Genomic DNA, 19,337 nt, shown 5'->3' on the forward strand with positions numbered 1-19,337 from the left:
AGAGGAAGAGAGAGAGAGAGAGTGCTAAATGTTTCAGTGTAATAACATGAGCATGGAAAGTTCAAGTTGTTCCCAAAAGCTGTTCTCTCTACTCTAGGTTGTATTGGTTTCTCTGCCAATAGTGAGAGGCTTGGAGCACACACACACACATATATATAAAAACACACATATAAACACACACACGTGCTCCAAGTCTGCCTTGCCGGGCTCTCGACATGGCGGAGACCACTGGCAACATACATAAACAAACCACAACCAGATGGCTAGCCTCAGCGCCCCACCCAGAAAGAGCCGTCAGTTCTCCCTCTGTTTTTTTCGCATAGCCGTGACACCCACCCTCACACCCCTGACGATTCTACTCTCAATTCGGAAAGGCTACCCCCGTTATTTGTCCTTATCGCTTATGTGACAGCATGGGCAGTGCCATTGAAGGTTTTCATCTATTCTAAAGTAGAGTAAAAAAGGCTTTGTAGCAAGTGTGCCATCTATCTAACTCTATGGCTATAACATATTGTAATTCAGTGCCTAGTATATAAGGACTAACCCCCAACCTTTAGCCATATGGGGACCAGCACTACTGAGGGGTCCTCCATATGAAATCTATTTCAAAATGGACACTTCTGACCTTATCCCTTTCTACTTCCTGGTACAAAATGTAAATACCGGGGGGAGTAGATAAGGTGCACATTGTGTGTTTGTGGTTAAGTCATGAAGTCTGGTACAATAACTAAATTGTGTATGCACTATGTTCATAGTCTGCCGTCTATAGCGGGGTTAGGCAACTAGATTCAGCCTCGTGCTGATTTTTGTCGGAGCGAATGCCGGAAAATAATGCTAATAATTTGTACATTGCAAATTGACCACGATCCCTCTAGGTTGTGTATTCTAGAGTTTCAGTATGGGTATACGTAGTGCACCTGCTCTAAAACTTAGCTATGTGGTCTGGTAAATGTGACCAGATATTGTACTCTGCTCTACAAGGTGTGATGTCTGGCATGGTTGGGGTCAAGTCCAGTTCGATTCAGTCAATTCAGGATAACAACTGAAATTGCAAATGTTCCTAATTGAATAACATAGTTAGTACATACCTTCTGCTTTATAATATGTGTTGTCTGGTAGTTTAGAATGGGTTTTAGGCCATGGAGGTCCAGTTGAGCGAGAGGATCCAGGCTAAAGTTGAGGGTGATGTAAATGGGGGACAGTTTATCCCGAAACTCCCCTTCACTCTACAACACACATGAGGAAAGAAGGTCAAAAGGCATCACCGACACACTCAAGAGGAAGTGAATCTGACCTTACACTGACCTTTCTTCATGGTGTGTTGAACTTGAATTTTTACTTTACTTATTGTAAACTGGCTGAGACTCTAGATTTAAATGTACATTGTAGTAAATATAATGTTATAGATCTGTCTAAATGTACGTTGTAGTAAATATAATGTTATAGATCTGTCTAAATGTACAATGTAGTAAATATAATGTTATAGATCTGTCTAAATGTACATTGTAGTAAATATAATGTTATAGATCTGTCTAAATGTACATTGTAGTAAATATAATGTTATAGATCTGTCTAAATGTACATTGTAGTGAATATAATGTTATAGATCTGTCTAAATGTATGTTGTAGTAAATATAATGTTATAGATCTGTCTAAATGTACAGCGCAAGGGAACATTTTCACTTTCAGTCCTATTGAAACTATAATCAAAAACAGATTAACTGTCAAATGTAGCATTAAATGTTTCAGCCTGTTTCAAGTTACTGGTGTTTTGAAGGCTGGATTCAAAGAAACTAGCCAACATTTTTGTGCAAACTTTTGGTCCAGAGAGATTGGTCGGGAAGACCCACAGTTCATTGGATCAATGTTGTTTTTATAATCTGGGATTTTCTCAACATGTCTTTGAATAACTCGGTAACATTTTACTTAAAGCCGGCAGGTATAATGCTTAATAACAAGGCTTATAAGTCTCTTTATGTATCAATCAGCATTTCAAATGATTGCTATTTAGTCTATTATTATGAGATGATTATTAGACATTATAAAAAGGGGTCAAACATGCTCATGACAAGCATGCATTATAAACTCATGCAGTTTAACAGCAACATCTCTCTGAGTGTTTGAAGTTCGAAGTGACTAACGCGCAGGTAGATGCGGGTGTCGTGACACGTTGGTCCTCCGTTGGCCATGGTGATGGTCTCCAGCAGGCTGGGCTGATGGCTATCTAAGAACAGAGTTCTCCTCACTGATGACTCTCTCTGTTTCTGCTCCAGATGGTCCAACTGCACCTCCACCATAAAAACTGCACAACATACACACACACAATAGAACATGTCACAAAAACAAACCCCTTATAACATACTGTTTATTTAACCAGGTAAGTTGAGTGAGAACACATTCTCATTTATAGCAACAACCTGTGGAATAGTTACAGGGAAGAGGAGAGGGGATGACTGAGCTAATTGGAAGCTGGGGATGATTAGGTGACTGTGATGGTATGAGGGCCAGATTGGGAATTTAGCCAGGACACTAGGGTTAACACCCCTACTTTTATGATACGTGGCATAGGATCTTTAGTGACCACAGAGAGTCAGGACACCCGTTTAACAATCCATCTGAAAGACGGCACCCTACACAGGGCAATGTATATCTGGGATATACAGAGAAAATAGTGCTTCCTACTGGCACTCCAATACCACTTCCAGCAGCGTCTGGTTTCCCATCCAGGGACTGGCCAGGACTAACTCTGCTTAGCATCAGAGCCAAGCCAGCAGTGGGATGCAGGGTGGTATGCTGCTGGCTAACTAAAGCAATTACATACACTGTTACTATGCATACACTAACACAATATACACACACACACACACACAATTGCAAATACCCATTCCTAAGTGCAGACACAAACACAATCACACACCCACACACATAAACACACACGCACACACAAACCTCGCAATGTTTCCCCTGTACTTACTCGATTGTCCTTTCATCTTAATCTTAACTGCTAAATTGACCACAGTGAGTTCAGGCATATTTGCAGCCACACCAAGGAAGATAATAGGGAACAGCTGTGTGGAGTCCTTACTTACAAAAGAAAACACTAGTCATGTCTAGATGCAATACAGCTTTTGTCAAATTGACATCAAAAGTTTTTTAGTTTTCTTACATTTTAGCTACCCCTAACCCTTTCCTAACCTTAACCTAATTATCCTAACCTGCTGAGCTAATTATCCTAACCTGCTCTGTAAGTTCCCCTAAACCTGCTACGAAAAGTCAATTTTGACAAAAGCTGTATCCCTTGTAAACAAAACAGAAAACACTGGGCTCACCTAGATCAGCAGGGAGGTGCTTCCCATTGGCCGAGAGGCAGAAACTGAGGTTGACACTGGAGAGAGAGTGAAGACAGAGAGACAGTATTTACATGTATTAAGTAGATCCATGTAGAGCTCGAAAACATTTGGTGGTATATAACAGTATATAATATCTCTACCTCCGCCAACGAGAAAATTAATAAAAAACATTTGGTCACAAAAATGTTTTATGTAAGAAATCTCTCACAAGTCTCACAAGTCTCGTGCTAAATAGCCTGGGGAAGAGCACAAACAGATCTGCTAGGCTACATGCTAACCCACTGAATGTAAATACATTCAATCTTTGCACAGAACTGAAGCCCAAATCAACCTAAAACAAATTGCTCAAACTTTACAAGGGGAGGTAAAAAAAGTGTGTGCGTTTGATTATTTTAGAGTGTGTGCATATACAGAATCCATGTGCTAAAATCTGTACATGTGTGTGTATGTGTGTGGTCAATGGTCATCTGCCTCCGCAATGGTAAATGTGTGTGTGGGTGTGTCATCTCATGCATGCTGTATCCGAGGCCGATGTTCCAAATAACATGTCATTCAAAGTGAATGGCAACCCGCTCCACCCTTTCCACTGTCCATCCCACCTCTACTCCTCCCTCAGCCTTCCCAAGGCTCCCAGCAACATAAGCGTTAATCAAGAAGACACAAACAACAAGCAACTTGTGTGGTACTAACAGCAGATATCAAGATAACAGCCACTAGGCTTTAATTTCAGTGAGACTAAAAGTGGTGAAGTTCCCTTTGCTTGGGCTCAGAATATAGACTGTCCTCAAACACTCATACTGGAACGAAGACTGGACAAGCTTGTCAAGCATGGTGTCATTTGACATTCTCAAGTGGTGAATGCCAGACATTTTGTCCATTGACATGGTTTTAGAGTGGAAAATGTACTATATAATAGGTCTTGGACTCAGTGTTGGGTCAATGCTGGAACACATTCACATCTATTTGAATTGATATTGTTGCTGAAGACATTATCCCTCTTAGCAAGGTTGGTCTGAGTGAGGCTATAGTGACTTCCTACTCAATAAACCTGGTGGCCAGAAACATGACAGCTTTAGACTACAGTACATTTGACATGTGTGTTGTGAAATCTGTGAATGTATTGTCATGTTTTTAAAATTGTATAAACTGCCTTAATGTTGCTGGATCCCAGGAAGAGTAGCTGCTGCCTTGGCAGGAACTAATGGAGATCCATAATAAATACAAATACAGTCTTCCTGTTGATTGATGGATGGATGGATGGATGGATGGATGGATGGATGGATGTCCGTCCGTCCGTCCGTCCGTCTGTCTGTCTGTCACAATCTATACAGTTTCTCTGTTGATGTCTGTCTGTCTGCCTGTCTAATACATCACAAAGATCTAGCTGCCTCAGTTAACTGATGGAATATCAGCAGTGTTTCAACCAATCAGATTCTTTTGAAAAGGAAAAAAAATGTATCAACGCACCAAGACACAGAGATAGTCTTGTTCCCATTGGACACCATACAACTCTTCTCCTCTGAGTTGATCATGGTAGGTTGCACAGTAAGAGAAGCACTGGCGTTGACAATAGGCCGAGCCCTGATAGAAAAATACCAACCAATTGGAAGACGTGATTACCTCGATTAAAATCTTTGATTCCAATACAAAATTGTAATTCAAATTACATAAAGATCACATATAAAACAATATTTTCAGACCTATTATACATGTTTAATTGAACAAATAAAATACAAATAAAGGGCTGGTCAGCTAGCTTATTTGCAAGCACAATGAGCCAATCAAGTTCTGGTGAGAGCACATACCTGTACAGAACAGCCTTGTCAGCCCCAAAAGCACCTACGATGAGATCTGTACAAAGATGACACCAATATTAAACACTAATAAGAAATTGTAAAAGGCAAAACAATTAAAAACAAACTGAACAATTGGACTAACAAATTTTACCTGGGTACCCATTCTGGTCCAGATCTTTCTCTCCGCGGAGGGCATAGCCAAAACTGGCAGGAAAGGTGCCAGAGGCCCATTGGCCAGCTAGAGCCTGAGTGGGTGTGTTCTTCAGCCCACTGGCATGCCCGTTATAGATGAGGACCAATCCCTGTTGGTCGTCTCCTCCAAAGGGACAGCCAATTGCAATATCTAAGATAATCAACAAAGTTATGCAACCTCATAATGGCTAATCCCCACTCCCTCTGGCCTGAGCTTCGTTATGTTCTTGCATGAAAGATCAGAACCCCGTAGACACCAAACGGGGGAAAAACTGACCAAAAAAAAGGGAGGGACTATCTTAACTTGTCCAATAACAAATGATCAATTTCGTTTTCCTTTGCAAAACATTTTGCTACAGTGTTCCTTAATGAATATGACCCAAGCTTTTCCAGAGTGCTCACCGTTGAAGCCGTCCTGGTTGAGGTCTCCCAGCGGGGCCAGGGAGCTTCCGAACCTCCCGAAGGCCTGACTACCTCCCAAGGGGGGCAGGCTGGGCTCAAACAACAAGGGACGCTGCTGTAGGTACACATAGACACGGCCCACCTCCTCCCAACGCAGTCCATCAGACCCCCTCTGCATGAACATGGGAGCGCCCACCACCAGGTCATCCAGACTAAGGCCAGGGAGAGGGGGGCGGGGGGGATAAGATTACTTTAGGTCCAATCCAAGGCCTCTAAAGTTGAGTCAATGTTTATTAGTGTGAAGGATGATGTTGGAGATTTACATTGTATGGTGACTCTTCCTGAGTCTCCTGACTATCATTCTAATAGGAGAGTGTCCTATCCCTCTCTGGTGAGTCTTCCTGAGTCTCCTGACTATCATTTTAATAGGAGAGTGGATGTGAGAGTGGCCAATGGAGAACCTGAAGTGTAGGAGTAGCTACTGTATGACAAGGAATTTTTATGACTCATGAGAGAGTGAGGAAATGAGAGAGTGAGGAAATGCATGACCATGAGAACTTCAGAAATACTCTCTCTCTCTCTCTCTCTCTCTTGTCATACCTACCTTCTCTTTGCTCACTTAGTCTCTCTTTCTCTCTTTCTCTCTCTCTCTCTCTTCAGCTCTCTCTTTCCTTCCTTCTCTTCATCTTTCCCTCCTTCTCTCCATCCGCTAACTCACTTACCCATCGTTGTTGATGTCGGTGGCTGCCACTGCGTAGCCGAAATAGGAACCCATCTGGAAGACATTAGAGCAGACAGAGTTAGCCTGTCATCACACCGTGGGGCATAGTATCTCTTTCTTTCTCCTTCATTCTCTCTTTTGATCATTTTCTCTCAAATATCCCCTCTACCAAGAAGCTTTCCTCTCTCTATTCGTCTCTATTTTTATTTGTCTCTCTCTCCCTCCCCCTCTCTCATATCCCCTCACCCCAGAAGCCATCCTCTCTCCTCTCTGTATTCTCTAAGCTCAGTACCAGAGCTTCTGTAAGCTACATGAGAGGTAGAAGAGGATAGTTAAGAGTTTGGAGGAGGCGGGGAACTCAAGCTGCTATAGGTATCTCAGCGAGAGATAGAGAGAGGATGGGTCAATCAGCGTTGTTATCTTTGACGATTTTATATTATGCCGTAAATGACGGACTATTGTCAAGAGTTTAATTTTACAGCTATTTTCCTCTGAGAGAAGAACCCCATCTTGCACGTTGTCTATGTCGTTCAGAGCTACCTTAAGTCTGGGCTACCCAAATAATTATCTGTAGTATACTCTAACCAACATCCCTGCAGTAGACTCTAACCGACATGCGGCAGTATATTCTAACCAACATGCGGCAGTATATTCTAACCAACATGCGGCAGTATATTCTAACCAACATGCGGCAGTATACTCTAACCAACATGAGGCGGTATGTTCTAACCAACATCCTTGCAGTATACTCAAACCAACATCCCTGCAGTATACTCTAACCAACATCCCTGCAGTATACCCTAACCAACATGAGGCAGTATACTCTAACCAACATCCCTGCAGTATACTCTAACCAACATCCCTGCAGTATACTCTAACCAACATGAGGCGGTATGTTCTAACCAACATCCTTGCAGTATACTCTAACCAACATCCCTGCAGTATACTCTAACCAACATGAGGCAGTATACTCTAACCAACCAACATCCCTGCAGTATACTCTAACCAACATCCCTGCAGTATACTCTAACCAACATGAGGCAGTATAACCAACATGAGGCAGTATAACCAACATCCCTGCAGTATACCCTAACCAACATGAGGCAGTATACTCTAACCAACATCCCTGCAGTATACTCTAACCAACATCCCTGCAGTATACTCTAACCAACATGAGGCGGTATGTTCTAACCAACATCCTTGCAGTATACTCTAACCAACATCCCTGCAGTATACTCTAACCAACATGAGGCAGTATACTCTAACCAACATGAGGCAGTATACTCTAACCAACATGAGGCAGTATACTCTAACCAACATCCCTGCAGTATACTCTAACCAACATCCCTGCAGTATACTCTAACCAACATGAGGCAGTATACTCTAACCAACATCCCTGCAGTATACTCTAACCAACATGAGGCAGTATACTCTAACCAACATCCCTGCAGTATACTCTAACCAACATGAGGCAGTATACTCTAACCAACATCCCTGCAGTATACTCTAACCAACATCCCTGCAGTATACTCTAACCAACATGAGGCAGTATACTCTAACCAACATGAGGCAGTATACTCTAACCAATATCCCTGCAGTATACTCTAACCAACATCCCTGCAGTATACTCTAACCAACATCCCTGCAGTATACTCTAACCAACATGAGGCAGTATACTCTAACCAACATCCCTGCAGTATACTCTAACCAACATGAGGCAGTATACTCTAACCAACATCCCTGCAGTATACTCTAACCAACATGAGGCAGTATACTCTAACCAACATCCCTGCAGTATACTCTAACCAACATCCCTGCAGTATACTCTAACCAACATGAGGCAGTATACTCTAACCAACATCCCTGCAGTATACTCTAACCAACATTCCTGCAGTATACTCTAACCAACATCCCTGCAGTATACTCTAACCAACATGAGGCAGTATACTCTAACCAACATCCCTGCAGTATACTCTAACCAACATGAGGCAGTATACTCTAACCAACATCCCTGCAGTATACTCTAACCAACATGAGGCAGTATACTCTAACCAACATCCCTGCAGTATACTCTAACCAACATCCCTGCAGTATACTCTAACCAACATGAGGCAGTATACTCTAACCAACATCCCTGCAGTATACTCTAACCAACATCCATGCAGTATACTCTAACCAACATCCATGCAGTATACTCTAACCAACATGAGGCAGTATACTCTAACCAACATCCCTGCAGTATACTCTAACCAACATCCATGCAGTATACTCTAACCAACATCCATGCAGTATACTCTAACCAACATGAGGCAGTATACTCTAACCAACATCCCTGCAGTATACTCTAACCAACATCCCTGCAGTATACTCTAACCAACATCCATGCAGTATACTCTAAGCAACATGAGGCAGCAAGATTAAGTTCATGATATTGCTACTTGTATTGAGTCATGTAAATGTATGGTATGGAGACATACTGTATACTGTACATCTCAATAACAAAGTGATTGAGGTGCCATAATATACTGAACGGCCAAAAGCACTGAAGTATGTGTCTTGACTCTTGGCTACCGCCATTCTTTAAACAGCTAATGGCTGATTTCTTGTGTTTCCACTGTAGCCTACGTGTCATTGGCTTGGCTGGGAAACTATGTAATGTAGAAAACAGTCTAGTACCCATGCAGGCAGTCTTTTCTTTTGTTTGGAGTGGGTCCGCAAACTAAAACACTAAACCGCATCAAAATCTAACACAACCATCAAGACATTGAGCTACACACCCAAATCTAACACAACCGTCAACACATTGAGCCACAGACCCAAATCTAACACAACCGTCAAGACATTGAGCTTCAGACCCAAATCTAACACAACCATCAAGACATTGAGCTATACACCCAAATCTAACACAACCGTCAACACATTGAGCTACAGACCCAAATCTAACACAACCGTCAAGACATTGAGCTTCAGACCCAAATCTCCTGGGGCTCTTGGGTAAGCAGATACAACCATTTTTTTCTTGGCCTCTTTCTTTTTATTTCTTTGTTTCTGCAGCTGAGTCTGACGGTGCAGTCCAAGCACTCATGTGGAGAGCAGAACCAAATCTAACACAACCATAAAGACATAGAGCTGCAGACTCAAATCTAACACAACCGTAAAGACATAGAGCTACGGACTCAAATCTAACACAACCATCAAGACATTGAGCTACAGACCCAAATCTAACAATCATCAAGACATTGAGCTACAGACCCAAATCTAACACAACCATCAAGACATTGAGCTTCAGACTCAAATCTAACACAACCATCAAGACATTGAGCTGCAGACCCAAATCTAACACAACCATCAAGACATTGAGCTGCAGACCCAAATCTAACACAACCATCAAGACATTGAGCTGGAGACCCAAATCTAACACAACCATCAAGACATTGAGCTGCAGATCCAAATCTAACACAACCGTCAAGACATTGAGCTGCAGACCCAAATCTAACACAACCTTCAAACATTGAACTACAGACTCAAATGTCCTGGGGCTCTTAGGTAAGCAGATACAACTATTTATTTGTATTTCTTTGTTTCCGCAGCCGAGTCTGACGGTGCAGTCCAAGCACTCATGTTGAGAGCAGTCAACCTAAAGACACCGTCAAGTCAAATCCAGCCAGGAGTTTATTTCAGATCATTCTTCCTATGAAGTAAGCAGTTAGCAGTCAGTTAGCAGTTTACACAGCATGTGGTATTTCTTATGCCCAGAACCCTGAACCCAAAGCTTTCCATTGAAAGTAACAGCCTACGCGCCAACATGCGCACATGCAGAAACCAGTGTTGGGGAGCAGTGAACTACATGTTGTAATTTCCTTTCATTTCCTTTCTGTTTCAGCATCAGACCTGCCTAATTCTCACTTGATACTTAGTTTTTGTGTTTAATAGGCTAAATTACACATTCTGTTAACATCTGACTCCAGATCTGTTCTTGTAATTTGTAGTCTATGACATTTCAGATTTAGATATGATAATTCTTCACCAAGTAGTTTGGATGTAGTGAACTACTTTTTCAAATGAACTGTATAAGTAAGTAAATTATATTTTTCTTAAGGGTAGCTTTAGTGTAGCTTAAACTTGTTTCAGTGTCAAGTAAATTGGTAGCTGGGTCAAATGCATTTTCAGAGTAGCTTCCACAACGCTGGCGGACCCGTAGACACACAAAACACACACACACACACACACACACACACACACACACACACACACACACACACACACACACACACACACACACACACACACACACACACACACACACACACACACACACACACACACACACACACACACACAAAATCAAGAACAAAAAAAAACACACACACAAACACTAAGCACACATACATGTGTACAATAGTATGGGGTCTCGTTTATCAACCATGGAGAATTTAGAAGACTATGAGAGTATAAAAACAACCATGTCACTCAATCCAAAAACCAACTTAGCGAATGAGGAATCCAGACCCTTTGGCACAACAATGGCGTGTTGGTATAAACAAGCTCCCCACCCCCTCAGTTAGCAACACAAAATCCTGAGTCAGTATGTAGCCATTACACTTTGTGTGTGGGTATGTGTGTGTGTGTGTGTGTGTGTGTCTGCTGTTTCTGCCTCTGTTTCTGATTCAATCAGAACATATGGAACACATAGGTGTACGTGGGCTCACCTCTAACCCAGGGATCAGGCTCCATCTCCTGGGGGCAAATTCCTTCAGCCCCCCTATATATACCCACATATCAAAACAGAGGAGCCAAAAGTACAGTATAGTCTAGCCCCCTTGCTGTTAAGCAGATGTGCACCAACCTGTTCTCCAGTTAGGTTCAGCATGGATTTCAGATCTGTCCCATTGAGTAATGACACCTGCATTGAGAAAGTTAGTAAAAGACCTTCAGTTATCAACCATGATTGTAGTAGGACCATCAACAAAATGACTGTCCATTTATGACATGTATGCATTTCATGCTTGTTTATCTACATTCAATATATTTATCTCTTTAAATCTCCCTATTAATACACTTCCTGCAGTGGATGTGAATGTAACCAAATGGAAAGATTTTACTGTATCTTTCTATGGATATTCCCCCTGTTTATATTTTGGCATCCTCTCACTCCCTTTTTTCTCTCTACAGTAACATACGTTACATCTATGTCAGGGGTAGGCAACTAGATTCAGCCACGGGACGATTTTTGTCCGAGCGGATGGTTAGGGGGCAGGAACATAATCATAATAATTTGTACACTGCACATTGACCACAAGTAAACCCAAAAAGAGATTGTTATTTTCAAATACAATCATTTCATACCTTGATTACATTGAGACATGATTACATACTGTGTGTCTCTCTTTTTATTTGTAGGAATACTTGGGAACAGATTTCCCGAATTACATTTTTTAACTGTCTTATTTGATCAAAAACCAAAATATATTTGAATGCAATCTTTGGGCGGCCCAAAAGAAATCACTCACAGGCCGGTTTTGGTCCGTGAGCCGCCTATTGCCGACTCCTGTTCTATGTCACCCCAATGTCATCCTTATTATGTTAACCCTCGTTAACTTTCATCTAGAATGAATGATGATGTATAAATATGTGAGGACTCCTTACTAAACCATGCAGCATTTGTCCTTTGGGAACTCCGGTGATGAAGTCTGAAAAGACAGAAAATGAGAAAGAAAGAAAGAAAATAAGTTTAAAAGATTGGAGAGAGCAGTTGAGTCCAAGCACTTCCAAATACACAAGGGTCAAAACTTTGCTGGTAATAACCCAGTGTTTAAAATAGGGAAAGCTGAGGCTTGTTTGTTGCAGGTGAATGGGAAATCTATGATACTGTACAAGCTTAATAACTTAAGTGATACAGGCAAGCCCAGCCCACAAGTTTTTCTTTTCTTTTAAAATAAGTCAGTGTTGAAAATATTCCTGTTGTGGCTTTGAGTGAGTTACTGAACTGGATAAGCTTCAGGGAAATATATTAGTGAGAGTCAAGTTGCCTCGTTTTAAACGTGTCTTCTGTTCAAGAATACTATCTGTCAAGTACTTACTACAATAGACTATAAAGACATGTGATAAGTACATTATTATCTTATGCTCTGATACATTCACACGCTCTAATGACTAGCTCTCTAATGACTAGCGCTCTAATGACTAGCTCTCTAATGACTAGCGCTCTAATGACTAGCGCTCTCTAATGACTAGCTCTCTAATGACTAGCGCTCTAATGACTAGCTCTCTAATGACTAACGCTCTAATGACTAGCACTCTCATGACTAAAGCTCTAATGACTAGCGCTCTAATGACTAGCTCTCTAATGACTAACGCTCTAATGACTAACGCTCTAATGACTAGCGCTCTAATGACTAGAGCACATTAGTATATTAGAGCACAGGGGGTCTTTAGATGGTTAACTATTAGAGAGGGCTATGGGGTAAGCAAACCCAAAGCCCAATCATGCTCGAGCAAGTAAGTTGGCGCTGTAAATATGACACTCACCTTCAATATCATCTCCACTGAACTCCCCTCCGGCAACAGAGTAACCTGGAATGAGAGTGAGAGAACGAGAGAGCGAGAGGGAGAGCAAGCAAGAGTGAGAAAGAGAGAGAAAGGGGGAGAGAGAGAAAGAAAGAAAGATAGATAGAAAGAAAGAAAGATAATGAGGGAGAAAGAAAGGTGGAGAGAGAACAAGAGAAAGAAAGAAAGAGAGAGAGAGAAAGGAGAGAGAGAAGAGTGAGAGCAATGAGAAATCAAGAAAGGCCACCACTTAGTGCTCTGATCAAAAGCAGTGCACTGTGAGGGGAATAGGGTGTCAGATGCAGCCTCTAGCTACTGTAGATCCTATGAAGAAGTGGACCATACTAACCGAGGTAGCTGTCGTCATAGCTCCCCTGCACCTGCCGAGTCTGGATCTGCCCAGTAACAGAGAGCAGGAAGTAGGATGGGAAGTAGGCCTTGACGATTTCCTCTGTGGTGGCTGAGACTAGTTGACCTGTAGGCCGGAACGGATGGGGAAAAGAGCCAGAGGTTAGAGGTTAAGACTTTTGAACTATGTTTTTTAGCTGCACTAAAATGATTGTCGAGGTTTGGCCCTGTGGATGGTGTAGGGGATAACTTCACCGCTTGGGGAAAAATAGGCCGTTGCCTGCGCAAGTTCCAAACCCGCCCTTTCACTATACTGACATATACAAAGCTCTTTTTTTTACCTTTATTTAACTAGGCAAGTCAGTTAAGAACAAATTCTTGTTTTCAATGACGGCCTAGGAACAGTGGGTTAACTGCCTGTTCAGGGGCAGAACGACAGATTTGTACCTTGTCAGCTTGGGACTAGTAACCTTTCGGTTACTAGTCCAATGCTCTAACCACTAGGCTACCCTGCCGCCCCAGGGTAGCCTACTGCAGTCATTTTTCCCGTCTCTTTCCACTGTACCTGTCTCTCTCCACTGTACCTGTCTAATAAAAATGTGAATTCCCAGTATAGTTTTCTAAGCTGTACTGTATGCTATCTCTACATCCTGTACTTGAGCCAGTTCATAGTAATCCACATATGGTCTCAATAGGATCCTATCATAAATCTACTAGTGCACTCACCTTGCCAGTAAAAGCTTCCTGGTCCTCCGAGAACAACCTTCCCATCCTGAAACACGCAGAAAACCACCACTCTGATGAGAACCTTAGGTATCAAGCAACTTTTCAAACTCCATTGTAAGTCTCATGTTATATGACTAAACATACAGTATTCATTCAGTGGGCTGTTCCAGAAAGCAGGATCATTCAGTTAGCCAGCTTATAAGCAGTCTGTCTTGATTTCTTCACTTGAATATGTGTTGTTTGTTGCTTAGTCAATTATTTAATGCCAATTTCACGTCTATATTTCTGGAAAGTTAATTGGAGGTGAATTCAGAATGTCTGGGACAGTTACCTGGCTAAGATTCAACCAAAATTGTACTTCCACTTTTAACCCAACCCCTCCAAAAGACCTACACACAGCACACACACAGGTTTTTAGAGAGGTGCGGAGGGGCTCCCTACCTCCCCATACAAAAATCTCTAACTTACTGATCCTGCTTTCTGGAACAGCCCCCCAGAACATAAGGAGTTTGCCCCATTAAAAACTAAAAGAGAATCTCTTTTGAATTTGTTTGTTAAGGAATTGTTCCTTGTCCTGTTCAACGTACCTTGGTGAAGTCAGCACTGAACCCACCCTGACAGTAGCCCTGTCCTGCAGGACCATGTCTCTCTAAGGTAAAAGGAAGAGATGCAGAAAACATTGATAAGGCCACCACCCAAATGGCCCATCCAGGGCCTAGTTTCCCAAAAGCATGTTAAGATTACGTTCATCGTTAGAACCTTTCGTAGGAGAATCAGTAAAACTCTGAGCTGTTTCCCACTGTTATTTACGTTGCACTTGAAAAAACTCTAATCTAAAGCCTGCCTCAGACCACTCGTAGAACAGCTAAGTGTGCCGTTAGATGCTTTTTTGCCCTCCCAAGTCACTTTACTCACAGAAGATCTCCGCTAAACATAGAATCACATGATTTATCCATCTCTCTGTGACCACCGATAACTTCACAAGAAGTTGACTACAAATACAAAGTCGCCAATGTCTTTGCAATTGATAAAAACAAATGAAAACCGAGATGACTGCATTAAAAAATGAACAGTATGCTAAAGGCTTATTTCAATCATATTAAAGTATATTTAATTTTCAATCAATTGAGTTCTATTTTGCTACGGTCTGTAATTTGTCTTAATATATTTCATGATGTGTAGCCTAACACGTGCACAATGCTGTGCCAATTCTGTGATTCAGTGCATTTTTATTGGCTAAGCATTTGAATAAGCTGCCTCAATATTTGCAGCCGTAGGTGGTACTATCTCTCTAGGGGCTGATCCGTCGTCAGTATTATGAAACAATTATAATGTTTAGTTAAGATTTGATTGGAAGAAGCTGATCAGAGAGCAACGCTCCCTTTATTTCAGTCTTATCAGTATCGTCACATGCTCCAATGACGGCCTTACCGAACGTTCTCTCTGCATGGTGTTTTGAGAAAAGCGTGTTATCTTCCTCGGTTGTAGGAAAGATGCATCTTTAAAACCCTCGCATCTTTAAAATCACTCGGAAGCCTAAGCTCCATCGTTATGAGAAACCTGGCCCTAGGCAATATTATTGTTACATCTGCGCCTGCCACTCCCTCTACTGTTCCTCCTGTGTCTCCCTAACCTGCCACCACTCCCCCAGTGCTCTCTCCCTCTTTCTATCTCTGTGTGTTTGTGATTATGCGGGCGGAGACAGGTGTGCAGGAGGCAGAGCAGATCCCCAGATCCCCCCCCCCTGCAACCTGTTCCATAATCAAGACCTCCACAAATATTCAGCCCTGTCACTTCTACGCTGCCAGATCGTAACCTCTGCTCAGTCAGTCTGTGTTTTTTGCTGTTTGTTTCTGCATAGATCCTGCTTTCATGTTGTGCCTGTTTTCCCTTGCCTGACGCTGTTTTCCTTTCCGCTACAGTTCTGTCCTCTCTGACTCTGGTCCCTGTCTCCAGTCCCACGTCTCGTCAGTCCTGCTACTCTGTCCTGGACCCCCCCACTCTACTGTTTCCTTGGATTCCTCTCCGGACCTGCTTACCCAGCCCCAACTCCCCTCGCTCCAGCCTCAGCACCTGGCTCCCTGTAACCCGTCCAAGCTTTCCCTGGCCTGCACCCCATCTTCCCCTGTATTTCAATAAATACCTTGGTTACCGTATCCCAGTCTCCTTGTCTGAGTCTGCTCTTGGGTTCAACTGCTCCGCTCCGTGTAACAATCATAACATTGTGAGCACACAAATCTCCCATTGACCGTGGTCAATTTATAAGAATGTTGGATCTAAAGTGAGGATTTGGCACCTCATCCTCACGAGACAAATCTGTGGCTGCATGTTTCGTCACTACTTCATTCAATTGACTTCAGGTACAGTATTTTGGATAAGGATGTTGTTGCAGTACTGTACCTGTGCGACAGGGGGCGTACTCCACAAATGTCTTGAGGTTGTCCACGGAGAGGTAGCAGGTTCCTGTGGCATCCGAGAAGGGGGCATCGTGTTCCGTTCTCCAGTAATATCTTGGGGCACAAGCCTTGGAGACATTCAAGAAAGGAGTTCAAAACAACACACAAACTTCACAACTGTCAACTCTCAGATGTTGATACACATCCCTGACACATAGTAAAAAGCTTTTTATGACTGGGGCTATGGTCGACTTCATTGGAGGCTGCTGAGGGGAGGACGGCTCACAATAATGGCTGGAACGGAGCAAAAGGAATTGAACCATGTGTTTGATGTATTTGATACCATTCCACTCCAGCCATTACCACGAGCCAGTCCTCCCCAATTAAGTTGCTACCAACCTCCTGTGGTAGAACTTGTGTGTAGAACTTGTGAACGATATCAAAATCCAAATAAAATTATATATATTTCTGTGAGCAATTCTAACAGGACAGACAGTTATATGATGACCTATTCCCTTCTATCCCACAGAATGTAGTACCCTATCTTACCAGGACAGTGTTGCCATGGGAACGCACCGTAGCCCCAAACCACTGATGGGACTTGAACTCGACCTGGACGTCAACGTCGTTGACGTAGAAACTGCGATCCCCTGGGAGATGCCAAAGAAACGCACCTTTACATTCGTAATGCAGTACTTGTATGACACTGTAATAGCTCGCCTAAAGTTTGCACCAGTGTTTCCTCAAGTAGCCCTACTGTTCCACTTACTGTATTTCAGGACTATCACACCTGATTTGACAAATGAGGGGCGTGATCAACTTGTTACTGGTACTTCCTGTATATAGCCATGTTATTACGTTGTACCCCTGCACATCGACTAGGTACTGGTTCTCCCTGTATATAGCCATGTTATTACGTTGTACCCCTGCACATCGACTAGGTACTGGTTCTCCCTGTATATAGCCATGTTATTACGTTGTACCCCTGTACATCGACTAGGTACTGGTACTCCCTGTATATAGCCATGTTATTACGTTGTACCCCTGTACATCGACTAGGTACTGCTACTCCCTGTATATAGCCATGTTATTTTCTACTTCCTGTATATAGCCATGTTATGTTCTACTCCCTGTATATAGCCATGTTATTTTCTACTTCCTGTATATAGCCATGTTATTTTCTACTTCCTGTATATAGCTATGTTATGTTCTACTTCCTGTATATAGCCATGTTATTTTTATTCAAAATGTAATTTTTTTTATTCACTGTATTCATGTTTAATCTTTAACTCTACATTGTTGGAAAAGGAACCGTAAGTAAGCATTTCACTGTTATTGTTTACTAAGCATGTGACAAATGACATTTAGTTGATCATTTGAATCAGGTGTCCTTGCACTGAAATAAATGCAATGGCTGAGGTGGTCCATCGATCTCAGCCGCTGCCTGTTGGGGACATGTACTGTGTATTAATACTGTGTATTACCGCTGCCAGCATGGGCTCCAATCCATCCCACTGCGCTCTAGCACTCTGTCTCCTTCTATACTTGTTTCTCTCTATCCTGTCCAATAAACACAACAAATACAAAAGGGGCACTACTGCAACAACAAAAAAGGAATGGCTGGTGGTACTCAAGAGAAGTTTCAGAAACGGTGATTTCTATTGTAAGTTAACTTTGTCTCAACATGATCCCTCATGTCATCCCTGTTTGATGTCACACGGTTCCACATGTTTTTATAACTCTGTCTAAGTCTCAACTCTTAATCCATCCACCTTGCTATTGGCAAGCATCAAACCGTTCAGCTGGACTTGGAATGCATTGTTACTGTAGTAACATTTGTCCTTCATAGTCTGATCCCTATTTTATGAAGGGGGTGGGGGGGCTCTGGTAAAACAGTTTCTTGTGACAGGAAAAACATCAAGCAGCTGGCTAGGAGAGCACATGAGAGACTTGGTTCTGGGTTATGAGAAAGGTCAAACTTTAGTCATGTTGAGAGATAGGCAGTGATGCAACCCGTCAGGATGCTCTGGTATGGCAACTGCTCGGCCTCCGACTGCACGACACTACAGAGGGTAGTGCATATGGCCCAGTACATCACCGGGGCCAAGCTTCCTGCCATCCAGGAACTCTATACCAGGCGGTGTCAGAGGAAGTCCCTAAAAATTGTCAAAGACTCCAGCCACCCCAGTCATAGACTGTTCTCTCTGCTACTGCACGGCAAGCGGTATCGGAGCGCCAACTCTAGGTCCAAAAGGCTTCTAAATAGCTTTTACCCCCAAGCCATAAGACTCCTAAACATCAAATGGCTACCCAGACTATTTGCATTGACCCCCCCCCCCTTTTACGCTGCTGATACTCCCCGTTATTTTCTATGCATAGTCACTTTAATAACTCTGTATATATTACCTCAATTACCTCGACTAACTGGTGCCACTGCACATTGACTCTGTACCGGTACCCCCTGTATAGCATCACTATTGTTATTTTACTGCTGCTCTTTAATTATTTGTTACTTTTACAAATTTTCTTGGTATTTTTCTTAAAATTCCATTGTTGGTTAAGTAAACATTTCACTGTAAGGTGAAATACCTGTTGTATTCGGCGCATGTAATTTTTTAAATTTGATTTCAGAAAGTCACTCCTGGCCAATAGACTTCTTCCCAGGTAAGAAAAAGTTTAAGATTAAGAAGTTAAAATATTTGATGCGGTAGACTTGGCAGGATGGGTTTGATGCATTTTTCTGACGCATAGACTTGAGTGGTGACATTAACCTTCCCGTACCGCTACCCTGTCGGTCGGTCTGTCTGTCTGTCTATCTGTCTGTCTGTCTGGCTGCTGGGGTCTGCCCTATGTCTGTCTG

General features: G+C 42.4%; 1 protein-coding gene across 2 annotated transcripts in view; it reads right to left on the bottom strand.

Moving 5' to 3' along the window:
- Positions 1–19,337, bottom strand: part of LOC112246216 (integrin alpha-5-like) — a 51,810-nt gene that overhangs the window by 15,613 nt on the left and 16,860 nt on the right. For both annotated transcript variants that reach the window (XM_024414519.2, XM_024414518.2), the window contains exons 3-18: positions 17,027–17,127; positions 16,482–16,605; positions 14,669–14,730; positions 14,082–14,127; positions 13,357–13,482; positions 12,990–13,034; positions 12,108–12,151; positions 11,308–11,364; positions 6,463–6,515; positions 5,741–5,952; positions 5,298–5,489; positions 5,156–5,201; positions 4,818–4,931; positions 3,330–3,385; positions 2,142–2,302; positions 1,089–1,226 (exon numbers count right to left, since the gene is read on the bottom strand). In XM_024414519.2, coding sequence (XP_024270287.1) covers positions 1,089–1,226; positions 2,142–2,302; positions 3,330–3,385; positions 4,818–4,931; positions 5,156–5,201; positions 5,298–5,489; positions 5,741–5,952; positions 6,463–6,515; positions 11,308–11,364; positions 12,108–12,151; positions 12,990–13,034; positions 13,357–13,482; positions 14,082–14,127; positions 14,669–14,730; positions 16,482–16,605; positions 17,027–17,127 — 1,577 coding nt within the window. The remainder of the gene's footprint in view (positions 1–1,088; positions 1,227–2,141; positions 2,303–3,329; positions 3,386–4,817; positions 4,932–5,155; positions 5,202–5,297; positions 5,490–5,740; positions 5,953–6,462; positions 6,516–11,307; positions 11,365–12,107; positions 12,152–12,989; positions 13,035–13,356; positions 13,483–14,081; positions 14,128–14,668; positions 14,731–16,481; positions 16,606–17,026; positions 17,128–19,337) is intronic.

This window comes from Oncorhynchus tshawytscha, linkage group LG07, assembly GCF_018296145.1.
Source record: "Oncorhynchus tshawytscha isolate Ot180627B linkage group LG07, Otsh_v2.0, whole genome shotgun sequence".
Classification (NCBI taxonomy): Eukaryota; Metazoa; Chordata; class Actinopteri; order Salmoniformes; family Salmonidae; genus Oncorhynchus; species Oncorhynchus tshawytscha.